At 39.1% G+C, this 17,520-nt stretch overlaps 1 protein-coding gene across 1 annotated transcript; it reads right to left on the minus strand.

Annotated features, from left to right (window-relative positions):
• Positions 1-1,159: 1,159 nt before the first annotated feature.
• On the minus strand, positions 1,160-17,112 carry LOC140245631 (uncharacterized). Its single transcript, XM_072325194.1, has 10 exons — positions 16,697-17,112; positions 14,465-14,648; positions 13,418-13,537; positions 12,674-12,833; positions 11,006-11,204; positions 9,382-9,454; positions 7,536-7,580; positions 6,964-7,133; positions 3,282-3,393; positions 1,160-1,563 (listed from the first exon to the last, which is right to left on the minus strand). Exons 1-10 carry the CDS (start codon positions 17,110-17,112, stop codon positions 1,306-1,308), a joined length of 1,737 nt encoding a protein of 578 aa, XP_072181295.1. The 3' UTR covers positions 1,160-1,305.
• Between the last annotated feature and the right edge of the window lie 408 nt (positions 17,113-17,520).

Here is a 17,520-nt window from a genome sequence, read left to right on the forward strand (position 1 = left end):
GGAAGTGAAATTCTTTGAGTGTGTATAAAATCTTGTTGCTCATGCCATGGTCTCGGTGTCAGAATGAATTTGTGAAAGACTGTGGAGTTATCTGCATAGTGTGAGCATACATACTGTAAATCACAATACACTGTGCATTGGTTAACAAGGTATATGGAGTATTTGGGCCACGTAGACAGAAAAACTAATATCATTTATGACGCATTTCAGCACAATTTGGGCTAAATACTATTTTTAAGCATTTTGAAGTCCATCATGAGACAGAGCAAAACAAAACCTTCCCACTGATACCTCAGTGATTAAAAATATTACCCCATATTTTCTTGTTATGTTCTCTGTCTTTTAGCAGCCTTTAAATCACAAAAATCTCATCTTCGCAAGAATGGAGTTGGCTTGTTTTGTGATAAAATGCTTCATATATAGAGCTCTATACTTTAATCATGAATCAGCATTCACTGGGGTGAAGACTCTTGGGAGATTTGTGTTGGGGCCTGCCTGTGATTCTCTTTTTTGTGTGATTGTCAAAATTTTGGACCTTAGAGAGTAATACTCTCAGCAGCATAAGACATTGCCAAATTCTCAGAATGGACATCAGAATTGCATCCACTTACTGTACAGACTATCATATCTACATACTGGTGTTTCACAAACAACAGCACAGCTCTACAAACAACCCTGAACCCTTCAAGAAAGAACAGAAAGACAAAAGGAAGACTACTCTACCTGTAAACCTGGGCAGTGATGAATTGATGAAATACTAAATTTACACACAATGGTTTCTATAATCATGGCATGCCAACAAGAAACAGGATGCGCTATATGGCCTGTATCAATTTGTCTCCCTCTGTACAAATGTATTCATAGGATCACAACTGCTAATCTCTATTCAGCAAAAATGTCGGAAAAAGGAATCAGCAGGAATTGATCCTGTTAAATCTACTGCTTTCCGGGGAGCAACACTAACCACCAGGCTGTCCCTGGTTGACAGCTTACTGCAGTGACACGGTGACATGATGAACTTGGAACAAATACCCAGGCTCTGGGGGAGATGACAGCACCAATTCCCACTGGTTCCTTTTTTCCGACATGTTTGTTAAAATGTAGATCAGCATGTGCGATCTTCCAAATATATCTGTTAAGAGGAGGACAACTGATAAAGGTCATAGCACATCTTCACCTCTCTACTTTATAATCTCTGACCTCCAAGAAACATAATTTTAGAATACAGAGTAGCAATTTTAGTTTGGCAATACACTGTAGTACTCCAAAGATCTGCGACAAGGTGCTGCATAATATTATCCAACTTCATAATTCATCATGTCTGTCTTCAAAGCTGGTATTTTCCTCCGTAAAACTCGGCTCTTCTATCGCTTCCTCCACAGAGTGGGGGACACTGTATTTCCTGAAGAGGTCGTGGTATGCAAACTGTTTGTACCAGAGGCGTTCGATCGTAGAGTCTCGCGGGGCACGCTGGCCGAACTTGGCAAAGGCCCTGTCGCCGTTTGTCATCACCATCCGTCCCGTAATCTGGTCCGCGCCGTCTGGGTCGAGTACTGATAGAATCTGGTTCACAAAAGCAGAGAGTATGAAATACACAAAGCCCTTCTCTACATGATGCATGCACTCTAGTGCACAGAAACAACAGTAAAGATATACCGAACAAAATGCACGTGGCGACTAATCAAGCATCTGCTTCATAACTGCAATAACATGAGTAATTACAGAGCTAATATCACAAGATGTGATGTAACGTGGTAGACATCATACACAAATTAATTGACTATTTGATTAAATTAGAGAACTTATGCAACAGTAGGCGTTTTCACATCAGCCCGATGTTTTGAAATAGCGCGCTATTTTCTGACTTGAGGAATTAACCCGATCATGATATAATGCCCTATTTGATAATGTGAATACAAATTAGCGCGCTAATTGATTGAGAAAATTTCTCGAGTCCAACTCGGGAAATTTCCAAAATAACAGGATAATTAATGCGAACTAGCACGCTATCTGATGATGTTCGGGCTGATGTGAATAGGAAATGAAATAGCGCGCCAATTTGCGATCGCGAAAAATATCTCGAGCTTGGATTTTTATCAGGCTGATGTGAAAACGCCTAGTGATGCCGCATCTATTGATATGTGTTATTCCAAAATCAAACAGAGGTCTCTTCTCTCAAATTTCTAGAAGTAAATGTAGACAATGAATTAAATTGGTCAAATCATATTAATTTTGTTTGTATCAAAATCAAAAAAGATTGGCTTAATGTCTTAAAGTCCAAAATGAATTGTCTTAAAGTCCAAAATGAATTGTCTCTAGAAGTCTGTTCTGAAATCAATTCATAATGCAAGAATTTTACCCCACTTGTAATATGGAATCACCATCTGGTGCAATGCTCATGGATTTCATATTGAAAGACTTTTCTTGCTTAAAAAATGTTCACTATGAATTCTTTCTGACTCTTAGCTTACCCATATCCTATCTTTTTTTTTTTCATCTCCAAAGATATCATGACTGAATGATCAGCATAAATACCAAACTGGAATTTCTATGTATCTTCAAAATCTATTATTACCAAAGACCTTTTAGAATTGTTAAATTTAATAATCAAATTCACAAATAAAGCACACTAATAGTACACAATTCATTGGTAATTCTCACATACCTCTACCTTGCATTTCATTTCATGAATAATTTATTATTCATAAAAACATACCTTATGTTATTCTCTACCACATGTAATATGTAATTCATCTTTGAATAAATATAATTCTTGTTATGAAAAAAAAATCTTCCCAACCATTATATCTAAACTCTTCAATTGATATCAACAGTATTATTGCTCTATCCCTCATGTCATGTGACATCCTATATTCTGTTTTCTTGTAAATGTACATTTTAATTTGTCTTTGTCATGTCCCTTTTTTTACTTTACACAAGTTTATCTTCATGAAATATAGTTTAAGGGTCACTTTGTTTCTAGCTGCTGTCTACCACAGCGTATACCTGTACCTCTAGACCTCTGTACATATTTTTAATTATTTTATTTATTATATTTTACTGTATGTATGATTTGATTGATTTGTTTCTAACTGTGTTCTGATGCCAATGTGTGCATTTTCATAAGTTTCCTGCCTTGATGAAATAAAGGAACAGAGAAGTGTTGATAATGTCAGAGAAAAGATTTTGCATTCGGTTACTTGTGACATATCACTATTTTTTGCTGTTGTTGTTATTGTCAATCTCTTCACAGAAAGAAAACATGAAACAACCCGCCTTGCCTCGCTAGCAACCGTCTCTGTTCCTCCGAGATAGATGGTGTAGATCTTGATAAAGTCCCTTCTCGAAAAAGACTGGGTGGGGTTTGCACCCCTGAGCATTGATATTGCACTCCTAGAAGAGAAAGAGTTAAGAAATGGTAAGCTTTATCCCTAGGGACTCCTCAAAACCTAGAAAGACTTAACCCGTTGACTTCAAAGTATTGTAATTCCATAGAGGGTATATGATATGGCAAATGTTGTTATTGTGTTCAAAGGGTTATCTACATCATCTCCTAGAGGGTAATGGAAACACGGAGGTATAGGAGAAAGAAAGAAAAGCAGAACAAAGATACAACAAACATTATATACCTCATATATAGAATCCTCTCATCTGATTGGTTAAAAGCGGAGTCACGAAAATAGCTGTGCCCCATTTTTGATCTACTGTGCCCGGCACCGTGGCACAGTAAATCAACTGTGCCCTGTAAATAGGTTTGGAGACAGTCGCAACCCCATACACATAGATCGCTCATATGTACGCACCAATGATACGACCGCCGCGCATTCGATCAGCGTGCTGTAAAAGAGACTAGCGGTCACTGTGCCCTGTAAATACGTTTGGAGACAGTCGCAACCCCGTACACTGTATGTACACATTGTCATATAGATGATCACTCATGTACGCACCAATGATACGACCGCCGCGCTGTCGATCAGCATTGATTATGAGTGCTATAAAAGAGACTAGAATCTATATTTTCGGTATCTATATTTCGGAATCTATATTTTCGGTATATAAAACAAATAATGACTGCTTGATATTCGGGGCACAGTTAAAATTATGTAGGCCCTCGGTGATGTGAAAACCATAACCATGCCCTCAGCTTCGCTTCGGGCATAGTTACGGTTTTCACATCACCTTGGGCCCATAATTTTAACTGTGCCCCTCATAGCAGTCATTATTTGTATATTAATGACTGGGGGCAGGGCAGAGCAGACATAGCTGTCCGATGCTCCTCTCAGCTTCCAGAGCACATCATGAATCCAAAGTTGTGAAAATGTTACACACGACTCCCCTGATAAAGGCTAGAGCTCTCTCTCTCTCTCTCTGTCTTCAAAACAGAAAGAGTAAAACTGTTTCATTTTCAGTGTAAAGATACAATTGATCTCACCTAAGTTGAATCCATGGAGACTCAAGGAAATCCTCTAAATGACATGTACACTGTTAATCGACTCACACGACAGAATTAACACATTTATATCCATTCAGGGTTGAATTCTTCTTCAATTAATTAACTGTTCTGAGGTCAGATGGGGTGAGACCACAAGGATCACAGTTAACCCTATTAAGCCCAAGCTATTTTGACCCCTCGCAGGCCCAAGGGGGGGGGGGGGGGGGGCACATTGTGCCCCCACCCCCCTACATAACTTTTTTATTATTTGATGTATCATCGTCATATTAGGCACGTGGGTAGAGTAACTCGTACTCTACATGACCGTACATTTGAATTTTCTCAAGGTCACCCATGGAGGGCGCTATTTACCAAAATATAAAGAAATACATAGGAAATATGCTAAAAACATGATTTGTCTGTATAATTTCTTTATCCCCATTATATATGTTTTACTATAGACCAATCATCTTCATATTTGTCACAAATGATAAGCAAGTGGAATCTTATTATATGTTATGGTTGAAATTTCTCAAGGTCACCCCATGGGGGAACTATTCATGTCAACATAATAATACCTTATGAGACCTGAGATGAAATGTTTGGGATGGGTACTATAGCTATGACATTTCATATTTGCATAACAGTGGAATTTTGAGATTGCAAATTGATAGTATGTTAAACTAATGATATTAGAGGCATAACTTGGGTGAATGAATCAAAATAACACAAAATGGAAGGGCAATCTTAACAAAATATTATCATTTTTAATTATCTCTATTATATCTATTGTTTTATGCCTTTGTCACATAAACACAAAAGAAATAATAAGAAAAACTTTCTAGGACCATAATTACTTCAAATTTTACTCATTCAACATAGTTCAGCCAAGAAACACCCATTTCATACACTGTAATGCTGTTAAATGAAATGGGAACAGAAAAAAGATGCAGAATCTGACTTACATGGTTGTCAGTTTATGGTTGCCATGGCAACCAGCAACGTCAAATATAGCTAAGTTATATATCAAAATGTTCGCAATAAGATTTTAGGAAAAGTCACCAAATTTGGTTGAAATCTGATTAAGGGCGAAGGAGTGGCAAATGAAAATCTGGTAGGGGGGCACAATGTGCCCCCCCCCCCCCCCCCCCCCCCTCCTTTGGGCTTTATAGGGTTAAAGGGTGTGTACAGTTCTGGTTGAGGTGAGGATTTAGCTTTTAACATTTTGCGAGATATTCAGAAACCACTCTATAAGATGTCAAAGAGCATGCAATTCTAAGGGGTATCAAAAGTTTATTTGATGAAAATCGGTTTTGAAATGGCTTAGATATCCAAAAACATGGTGAAACAAAGAGATCCTAATAAAAGGCGTGGCCCGTCCCCTTTTATTATTATCACTTTTTTTTTATATCTCAGCCATTTGAAAACCAATTTTCATCAAATAAATGAAAATAAAATCAAATAAATAAATCTTTCTCAAAATTACATGCTCTTTCCTATTTCATAAGAGGTTTCTCATTATCTCACTTAGGAATGTTCAAAACATGAATCCCCACCTCATCCAGTACTGTACAGTCCCTTTGATATTGTAACAACTGCGAGTATCTACCCCTTGTCTGTAATGATGATTAACTTGATGAAAATTAACTTGATCTAAGATATCATTTTGGAGATGAAGAACATGTTCACTTTTCCCTTTCATCATCTCTTTTAAGCAGACTACTAATCTTCCCAAAACCAAAATAGACTACAGAAACAAGCACTCTTCACTTTTGGCATCTTTTGAGTGGCTGCTGCAGCCCTCATTTCTCTCTTTTTTGCACTTGTGGTGAGCAGTAAGTTGCTATGGCAGCCCACTAAAATTGGAACAATCATTGCTTTGGCCCCTTCCCAAAGAGGTTGCTGTCTCATTTTAACATACAGATATTTTTGTAAATGAGGTCACAGACATTTTTGCGAGATGTTGTCATTATGATTGACACCAGGCTATCGTAAGTACACTAATGTCTGTCCATACACTCCTCCACTTTACTGTGCATGTACTTAGTATACGACTGAAAGGAGTGCATCAGGTGGCTGTATTTTTGCGTATTGTTAAGAGTGACGTACCAAATTTGTGAAAATTTAATGCTTCCAAGAATTTCAGCTTTTCCTCCCCTGGCAACCAGTAGTATGCATCTAGAATCACCACAATCTTTATACCATGTAATATAATTTTCTGTTTGTATTATGTTGAATTGCCAAATAAATGAATAAATTAATAAATAAATAAATAAATAAATAAATAATACTAATAATAACAATAATAATAATAATAATAATAATAATAATAATAATAACAATAATGATAATAATATCATTATTAATAATAATAATAATAATAATAATAATAATAATAATATTAATAATAATAATAATAATAATAATAATAATAATAATAATAATAATAATAATAAATAATAATAATGACAGTGATGTAAAAATGAGGACAAGGAGTTGTCCACTGATATAAAAGATCAACTGCTACCTACCAGATTCCATCAGGCTGAATGTGGCTGTACTCAAAGTCTGCAGTGTTGGAAGCATCCAGGGGGTCAAAGAGTTCGATAAGCTTCTTGAGGGTGTCGATGGATAATCCGTCCAGCTCCTCCACCGTTATTACTCCTGGCCGGGAGACGTATGGCGCTAGCAGCTCCATAAACTGCACAGGTGAGAGAAAATTAAATGACAGTTTTCACAACACATATCTTCTGAGGTTTGGTGCTGCATCTTCGGTAATAGTTTCTACTACTGCAAAAGTGGAAATTTTCGCGGTGTTGAAATTTTCACGCATTTCGTGCAACCAGAAACGCATGAATATAAAAGCATGCAAATATTTTTGCTTGCCATACATTCCAGTAGTTGATGTCATGATTGCGCGGAATTAAAAACATGCCACAACTCTTCTTACCATGCAAAGCGTAAAAATTAGTCGTGCGAAAATATCCACTTTAACAATATTTGTTTAAATACCAGTGTCTCAAAACATAAGAGAACAAATTGTTCACAAAAGCACACATGTGTTCATACATAACAATTTTCATGGCACTTTGATTAGTCTCACCTGCAGTCTTTGATTGATCAGGACATCTTCATCTGTCACTTCCCCCTGAATAAATAAATAAAGTATGAGTCCAATTAAAGGAGTATACATATCAAAGCTATTGACATACAAAATAATGTAAAGTATACGCTTCGACCACGCAAAAACAACATGCCACAACTTCTTCCTATAACACACATGTGCAACATGTACCATCTTTACAGTGGGACATGGTTACTGTATACACCGATTATTTTGTGAGGATTTTATTTTCACGAATTTCATAAAACAGGTGTTATTTGCAAATTTAAAAACGTGAAAATATTACCTCTGATTCCGACACGAACGTGACATGCACATACTAATTTCAGCACTGTACTCCACAATCTCAAATTTTTACCACTCGCAAACTTGTCCGGAAGTCCTGATTCACAACAATTTAGACTCTCTAAATGTATGGCATATACAGTAAATTTGATACTTGAATGGAGGGTATACGGCCTGCCAATTTCTCACTCTGCTGCTGTGGCTCTCTATTGAGAAGTCAAGCACTTGTGAAAATTTTTGTCACAAGTCCCACTGCACAAAATGTTCCAGCATGCTACAAAATACATGACAAACATGCTCAAATCAAAGGCAAATGATAAAGGGGGAATAGATAGAGGAAACTAAGAAGCAAAACAATGTCTAGGATCAGAATGGTGCAAGGGACACTCCTGTGAAACAGAATGTCTGATGTAAAATATCAGAGAAAGTGGAGAATTATTTGGAAGCTGCTAACGAAACTGATAATTTGATTTCTTACAAACATGTACGGTGACATTTTTCAATCAGACGATTCAAACCACACTGCTCAAAAATTTGGTGAAAGCTGGAATTCCCAAATGCCTCACATATCTTCAAGGGACAATTTCTATGATGGTGATACATATAGAGGTCTAGCTTTGAGGAAAAAAGGGGGGGGGGGAAGAAGCAATTGTGCCCCCCCCCCCCCCCCCAGATTTCAGGCATCACGATCGCGCCAAAATTTGGCACATGCGACTCCTATGTCGTAATCTACAAGGTTGTGACTTCAAATTTTTTGAAATTATCAATTTCTAATTTTAATTAATTAATTGATACACAAAATTAAGCCAACATCTCATTTTAGCCTATTAAACACTAATTACAACCATTAAGAGTCTATTTCTGGTCTGTATGTCTGTTTCTAACAAATTCTACAATTGTACATGTATGTATATCATAAAAACTTCCAGTAGTCATTTAGATTCTTATGTATTTTGTTGTGTTTGGAATTTCTTATGTATTTCCTTGTTTTTCTATGGAAATTGTCATGGACCACTTTTCTACCATAATTAGCAAAAATGTAATCAATGTTCCCCCCCCCCCCCCTTGATTGTTTGTTCATTTCCATCGGAGACTATGGCTGCATAGCCCATATTCAACTACACTAAGCTGGTCTTCCATGGGGTCCAGTTGGATGTGGGGTGGGACCACTTCACCGGGCTTAAACACCCTGCTCTCTCTTTGCGATGAATGAATGAAGTGGGATCTTTTACGTGCATGAGTTGTGACTCTCTCATACACGTGACCTCCATTTTATGTCCTATCTGAGGGACAGAGTGTTTTGCCTCTTGCTAAAGGGGACGGTATGATTACACACAACATTGCTCAGTCCAGACTCGGGTTCGAACTCGAGCCCCTAGGATCATGAGGCAGACCTGCTACCGACTGAGCCAACTCATCGCCCTATTTGCTAAGTTATTTCTACAAATGGTAAGTTATTTATGCAAATGGTAAGTTATTTCTACAAATGGTAAAACCATCATTCCCTAGCGGGCCCTGCCATTTGTGCTCCATTGCTTACCTGAATGAAGTTTTCTGTGAATTCATGCAGTGATATTTCATCGGTTTCATCAGCTGTCGTCTTCATGACAGCCCTGTATCAGGCAAATAGCCAGTGGGGATAAATGCATAAGAGTTTGATTACCTTGGGAGTGAACTGAAGAAAAAGTTGTCTAATGGTACATATTACGCAATGAATACAGATTCTCTGGTGAACACTAGTCGATGACCAATAAGGCACAGAAACAAAGTAGAGAGAAAATCTAACAGTGTTGCTGATGAAAATAAGTAAATCAAACAATGTCTCTTGATTGACTACTGCTTTGCTTAAAAAAAAAACTTGTGATAGCATTGACACAATTTCATTTGCATAAATGCAAAATGCTTGTAAAGAGCATATGTTGGTACACTATAAACGTCATATATGTAGTGAGTTTTCATTTTTCGCGAATCGGGACTTCCTGACAATTTCGTGAGTATTTAAATTCATGAATGTGGAGTACAGTTCTGAACGAAGTAACGTATCCGTGCACGTCACATTCATGTCAGGATCAGAGTTTAAATTTTTGCATGTTTTAAATTTGCAAAGTTTGCAAAGACAAAAAGCTCGCAAAATATTCACATATACAGGTAGTAACTCACATTATACTCCTTTTTTCATTTTTAGCTATTTCTGATCTGGAAAAGGCAAGTCAAATTTAAGACTTCACAAATAAGACTTCACAAAATGAAATATCTACCAGAGTGTATTTGACACATTTTATCACAATTGATACCTCTGTCTGTTTTTAACGCAAGCAGATTAAATTGTCATGTGGCCACTGCTTGCTTATGATTGACTAATTATTACATGTTATACAGTGGATGCCCCATGTGTGTGAGTCATAAATGTGTGTAAATGATCCTGCTGCATTCATTCATTCACCCTGCTCTTTGCAGGGTGAATAACTTGGTAAAATGGTGTGCCCCAAGTACATAAAACTGGACCTCATGGAAGACCAGCTTGTGCAACTGACTATGGGCTGTCCAGCCATCTTATATTGATGGAGAATGAAAACAAGCAAACATACAGTTCGACTTCGATTATCCGGCCATGTCGGGACTGGCGCTCATCTGGATAAGCGAATTGACCGGATATGGGAGACACAATGTTAATGTATATAGCTGCCGTCCAAGCTGCCATCCCAGTGCACTGGCAGCTAGGCAGGTAGCGTACCCCGCAATGGTGGTGTAATCTATGCTAGCCTGCGCAAAATTGTAGTCCCTTCTTCGCAAAAATAAAGTATATCTTTATGTGAAAATCATGCATGTTTTACCTCATTAGATATTGAGAAACCTATCATGCACTTCTTATGAAATTCGTAAAATAGATCCATGAAAGTCCCTGTTTTTTTCTCAATTCTTGATTTAAAAAAAAAAAAGTCCTTCACTGCATGGGGGTGGGTTAGGAAACCATATGTATTGATGCGACATAGAGTCTTCTACCATAAGAATATAAGAACGATTGACAATAAGGACTAGTTCCATTGACCAGTCGAGGACGAGTCCCTATGCTCGGGCAAGTGTCTATGGGAAACGCGTGTTGTAGCAAAATCAGCACGTCCTCAATGGGTTAAGACATATATCCTACAATGCCAAGGACTCACCGCAAGATGTGGACATCCAAATGACCCTGGGGAATGTCCCCGTGGCCTGGATAGCGCCAAATGACCGACGCCTGACTCATGGGGGTGAACAGGTTGCTTGACCCTTCACAGCCTGCCGGGTCAAAGTTCATGTAGTGTGAGAAATGGATGGAGATGGCAGTGTTCATGTACCCTCTCATTCTGATCTGGTGCGCATAACCTGCAAGGAGTACAAAATAAATATTTCTTGGTTAAAGGGGATGGCTAGTAACTGATCAGTGGGAATCAGTGGGAATGCTGAGGGATGATTGTTCCAATCCTTGTGGGATTCATTTAAGAGTACATTATATATCTATTCTTGTGTGAAAATTATTTGCTTCAGAATGGTCTCATATTCAAGTAATGTGCAGTTTAATGCTTCCAGGTAAGCGTCCCTGGTCAGTGACGGGGCATTAATCTGCACATTACTTGAATATGAGACCGTTCTGAAGCAAATAATTTTCACACAACAGTGGATATATAATGTACTCTTAAATGAATCCCACAAGGATTGGAACAATCATCCCTCAGCATTCCCACTGATTCCCACTGATCGGTTACTAGCCATCCCCTTTAAGAGGTTATAGTAAAAGTCACTGTGCTGATTTACTCAATAAACCATGGAAGAGTCTATTCAAATTATCATACTAAAACATGAATATGTTTCAGTTTAACTATATCAAAATGACAAGGGTTCTACTTGTATCGGAATCCACTTTACCTAAAATCATCAGTGCACATCAGACTGAAAATGCTGGGTGCAACCTGAGAGGAGACAACATATATTTTGGTCAGTGTTCCATTCTTCCTAAAAGATTTGAGATGTTGACTCCTTTTTATGTCACAAAGAGGATTTGCAGATTACAGTGACATCAATTTCATCTTTAAAAGCTTAGTACACTGACTTACTGCCACAGCACATTGTTCTTCACAACATAACAACATAACATTTGTCCGGTTGCTAAGAAGCAAAGTTAAAGGGGAAGGCTAGTAACTGATCAGTGGGAATCAGTGGAAATGCTGGGAGATGATTGTTCCAATCCTTATGGGATTCATCCAAGAGTACATTATATATCTATTGTTGTGTGAAAATGATTTGCTTCAGAATGGTCTGATATTCGAGTAATGTGCAGTTTAATGCTTCCAGGTTAGCGTCCCTGGTCAGTGACGGAGCATTAATCTGCACATTACTTGAATATGAGACCGTTCTGAAGCAAATCATTTTCACACAACAATAGATATACAATGAACTCTTGAATGAATTCCATAAGGATTGGAACAATCATCTCCCAGCATTTCCACTGATTCCCACTTATCAGTTACTAGCCTTCCCCTTTAAAAGCTTGAGTGCACCTGCATCCACTGCATGGCAAGCATTCTAGCCACACTGCCACTTTCTGCTCGACAAATACCAAATCCAACCACAGCGATGTTGACCTTCTTACCATCAAGTACCCATTTTTACACCCTACATCAATAAAGTATGTTGTGCAAGAGCACTGTGCAGGGCTTCAAACCTTGGACATTCAAATTGATGGTGCAGTGCAACAGTGCTCCCCCCTCCCCAAACCTCACCTTCCATCACAAGCTCATACATGCATTGTTTGACAATACAGAAAAACAAAAAAGAAAAAGTGCCATAATTCTCACCACTGGGCATGTAAATGCAGTCCCCCTTCCGAAGGATAACTTTGGCAAACTCCAGCTCTTTGACGTGCGGGTGCTGATTAAAGTTGACGTCGTCGACGTTGACATCAGAGTATCCTCCAAATTTGTGGTGGGAACTCTCAGACATGTAAAGTTTTTCTTCCTGTTGATGATTTTGACCGTGTAGAGGAGAAGAATGAGAATCAATCTGTTTCAAATGTGAGGCAGACACATGCACACTCTGCACAAAGGAAATATTTCTACAATTATTTCTAACATTCTTACACACAAGATGACATTTCACCTCCTCACAATATGTTATCACCTATGGCACGGACATTTATGCTGTGGAAGCAATGGCTGAGAAAAAAAAAGATAATTAAATGCTGTATGACCTCTCAGTACTATCATGTCTATTACATTGTCTATTGATTTCTATCTTGTGAACATACTTACATCGCCACTGAACATTTCCAGCTAAAGCAATGGCTGGAAATGACATTTCCAACTACTTATTCGAAAACACAATCATGGACAGAGGGGATGGATAGGCAGCCTAAAAATGATAATTAATACAGTCAAACCTGTCTTAGCCATCACCTGTCTATAGCAGCTGCCTGAAATATAACAGCCACTTTTTTCATCTCCCAAGGGTGGCTGCTATAGACAGGTTTTGACTGTACCTTTCCTCACCCTTTGGAGAGGAGGCTAAAATTCAGAGAGAGCCATTGAGGCCAAAACCCCTACCTGGCCTGGGTCCATCACGAGCCATTGCTGGGTTCCGTTGAAGACACAGTGCACTGAGCTGTAGGCGTCATGGTGAAGAAGGGTCTTTCCACCCGTAGCACTCAGAAGGAGACGAACTTCCTAAAAAGAATTTCATGATCATCGTTTGAATTAGCATATAATCTAGGCGGAGGGTGCAGCTATTGTATTTTGTTGTTACGCTACACGTCTGATGTGGCGAGACTATTGTCTTTGCTAAGTAATACGTCTGATGTGGCGAGACCACGAACAGTGGAAGCATCCACTGCCCATATCCACTCGTCTTGCTTTAGTTGTTGTTTTCTATTATTATCGACTAAAGAAAGACGAGTGAATATAGGCAGAGGATGCTTCGCGCTTCCACTGTTCGTAGTCTCGCCGCATCAGATGTATCGCTTAGCAAATACAATAGTCTCGCCACATCAGACACTTAGCGTGACAGCAAAGATCAAAGCTGCATCCTCCACCTAGATTATTGGCTATGTTTGAATGAAAACATGAACAAAAGTACTTTTGATATTTTGTGCAACAGCAAAACAAATATAAAAGAAATATGTTGGGCATACTCGTCTACAGACTTGGCATGTGTTCAAAACAGTACAGGAACAGTTGGCTACATTACTCAGGAAAACTGGCTATGAGAAAGAATATTTGTGAAAATGGTAATTATTTTTTAGATGTTGTGTTACCTTCCTCTTCCCCTCCCCACAATCATGGGGGCAGGGCACGTCATACTGGTAGATTTGAACAACTTTAGATCCCCTTCCTCAAATAGAATGCTTACTCCTAGGCAAGGCTGCATGAAATGCCTCTGCACTTTTAAGATGAAGACGACAAACACTTTACACTCCTCGCAAGATAGACATAGGGTGATGAAAAAAATGCGACGGTATGATTGCGCCTCTGGCTTAAGTGAGCTAATAAAAAGGAGATATTTTGAGAACAATAAATTTTGAAATTTAGGACAAAAATAAGAAACTAACCCAACCACCAACTCTTCACTGTATTATGAAGTTCATTTACACACACCTGGACTGCATTGGCCAGGGATCCGCACATCAGAAATGGAGGGAATGCGATGTCTTTTTCCATGGCGGCAGGCAGCTGGGATACTACGTAGCCATCCACTGTCTGGTACCGGCCCAAGAAGTTCCCCAACGTGTCTCGTCCAAGACCTCCGATGCCACCTGGAATCTTTGGGCTATCTTCACTCCTATCAGTGTATGTTGGACAGAGGTCAAGAATGATTACATACTGAAATGGTAATTACCAATATTCAAAATTCACAAGGTATATTCCTGTCATTGAATAAAAAAACTAGAAATGTCGCTACAGCGACTGGTGTATGCCTCCGCCATAATGCATGGTTCTCCTAATAGGTCTATAGTACAATGTCTTGAAAATGTGTGATGACAGTTTCACACAATTGGCAAAATATTAAAATGACAGGTTTGCCACAAATGTGCTGAATGTTCACTTTCCTAGAACTAGGTTCAATTGGATGAATGATTAAAACGTCAGAGTGCAGGTATTTGGGGGAACTGATGATTTTCACTTAACTTTTGACCCTTTTACAAGTTTATGCATTGAGTAATTTTCAAGGTATTGAGAAAAAGTATAATTTCAGTATCAAATGGTAAAATAGTATTATCGAAACCTGGCCTTAGACCTTTGACCCCACAGTTCCAAAGAGAATCACTGTTAGGTAGAACATGCATAAATATGTAACTTTCATGACAATACCTTGAGTTATTTTTGAGATATGGAGGAAAAAGTGCCATTTAGCACTTTCACTTGACCTTTGACCTTTTGACCTTTGACCTTTTGGCAAGAAACTTCCCACAGAATATATATTGGGTTATACATGCATACATCAAGTTTTTAAAAAATCCTTCAGGCACTGCATAAATATAAGGAAAGTAGTTATATTTTGAGGAGTTGATCTTGACCTTTGACCCATGACCCCCAACTTCCCTAGATAATCACTGCCCATCGGTACAAGCATATATACTAAGTTCCATGAAGATACCTTGAACCATTTGCGAGATATGGAGAAAAACATGAAATTTCAATTTTTTTTTCACAAAATAACCTGTGACCTTTGACCTTTGACCCTGTGACCTAAAATCCACACAAAGTATCATCCCCCAAGGATATACCCTCATACCAAGTTTGATGCAAAACCATCACACGGTTCTTGAGATATCGACCAAAACAAAACAGGACGGATGGACGTACGTACGTACGGACGGACGGACGGACGGACGTATGGACGGACGGATGGATGGACGACCCGAAAACATAATGCCTCCGGCCACTTCGTTGGCGGAGGCATAAAAAAAAAGTTATGAAAATGGGAGGACTTGAGATGACTCTACCAAAGTAACATTAAGCTAGAAAAGCACTCAAAGAGTGCACACTTCTTCTTTTTTTTTCTTTCTTTTTTTTTTTTTTTAGAATTGTATGCTCTTTAACATTTCACAAAGAGGTTTCTAGTATCTTGCAAAAAGGCTGAAACCTCACCTCAACCAATACTATACTGCCCATTTAAAACCAAATTCTACATTATAATTCAGTGGGGTTTTTTTCCAAATAGTGTGTGAAACATTTATTTACTTAGGCACCATTTAGGGTATTATACTCAGTACCATAATGAAATACGCATGTGACGGTCCCTTGTGACTCCTTAACATCCTATAGGGTAATATGTTTTATGGGTGTGACGGCATTTAAGGGTGCAAATTCGATGTGCAGTGATGCACTGTTTAGGGTCCATTTCTGGGGTGTTGGATGCGGGAGGGTAGCACATTTGCCTGAGAGTGACACCTTCCCTCCACCCCCCACCCCCCCCCCCCCCCCCCCCCCCAATCCCATGCCTGGAATAAAAGTGACAGGTACATTTTGTCTATAGCAGGGCTAGGGCAGCCGCGGAGTTAGGGTTAATAGGGTTACGAAGACTTTTTTTTTTGCATAGTACATCGGAATACTGGTCTAATCACTTGAGAACCTCCACTTTTTATACCCAGAAGCGGCACCAGTATAAAGTGGTTAAGCTCTTTTTTTGTTTAACCCTAAAATATGGCAGCAGAAAAGTGCATGAAGGCCTTCTTCTTGTTTTTTTCTGCTTGTCAGCTGATTAAACCTGAAAGTGGCACCAGAAATATAAACTAATCCCCCTCCACTTTTAAAAATGTGCTGCTGGCCCTGTAGGGCCTATAGTGCTGTGAACACCCAGGGAAAGGGTGCTAATCTTTTACACACCTTGCCTGCAGTCGCACTGTCACTTCACCATACTCTTGCCCGAGGTAGTCTTCCGTCCACAGCCGGTATGCCGGAGAATGCTTAGCCACTCCTCTCATAACGACGGGCCTGTACTGTCCGATGAATCTCTTGTAGAACTCTGCGGGGCTGGGGAATTCTGCGTCTCGGCCGATCTCCTCCACATGCACTGTCGGTTCCCTGTAGGTCCCCAGAACATTGCGGGGTCGGCCCGTGTAGAAGGGGTTCCTCGGATCCAACTCAGGAATGCTAAAGTCTACCTCCTCCTCCGCCTCCTCCTCATCCTCAGAACTGGTGACGTCAGCAGCTTGATCTGGGGCATCTAGGCCAGTGGAATTTATCACCAGCACTGCAGCCAACACAAAGAGGCTGCCACATAGTGCAGTAAAGTTCACCATTCTGCTTTGTCAACTCTAATCACCAGTCTCTGAAAAGTAGTACATAGGTAGGTATTTCAAGATAATACACATCTCATACAACATAATGAATTGCATTAAAAGCTCACCTAGACTTCATTCAAACAATGTACATTGTAATGTATTTCATTTGGCCATAATTGATCATGAAGATGATAATAAATATGTGTACATTATTGCACTAGCAACCCTGGCCTATTCTGCAACCAGCCCGAACGCGAAGTGCTCAGACACTCTCTTTGAGACAGTATAACTATGTGAGCGACACCGTGTGAACAAGCGCCCCAGGGTATAAACAGCGACCCCAACAGTGACTACTAGCTAGTCCATGTCAGCTGGTTACTATGTATACAGTGCCCTGGGCTGGGGTTACCAGAATACCTGAAAGAT

The sequence above is a fragment of the Diadema setosum genome, chromosome 22, assembly GCF_964275005.1.
Source record: "Diadema setosum chromosome 22, eeDiaSeto1, whole genome shotgun sequence".
In the NCBI taxonomy this organism is placed as follows: Eukaryota; Metazoa; Echinodermata; class Echinoidea; order Diadematoida; family Diadematidae; genus Diadema; species Diadema setosum.

What these genes read in the sequence shown, in the direction of transcription:
- LOC140245631 (XM_072325194.1), bottom strand. Translation starts at nt 17,112, where the DNA reads ATGGTGAACTTTACTGCACTATGTGGCAGCCTCTTTGTGTTGGCTGCA. An exon ending in TTGGATGTCCACATCTTGCG is followed by an intron (nt 9,455 to 11,005) that starts GTGAGTCCTTGG and finishes TGCCTGATACAG; the next exon opens with GGCTGTCATGAAGACGACAG. An exon ending in CAGAGACGGTTGCTAGCGAG is followed by an intron (nt 1,564 to 3,281) that starts GCAAGGCGGGTT and finishes TTTGTGAACCAG; the next exon opens with ATTCTATCAGTACTCGACCC.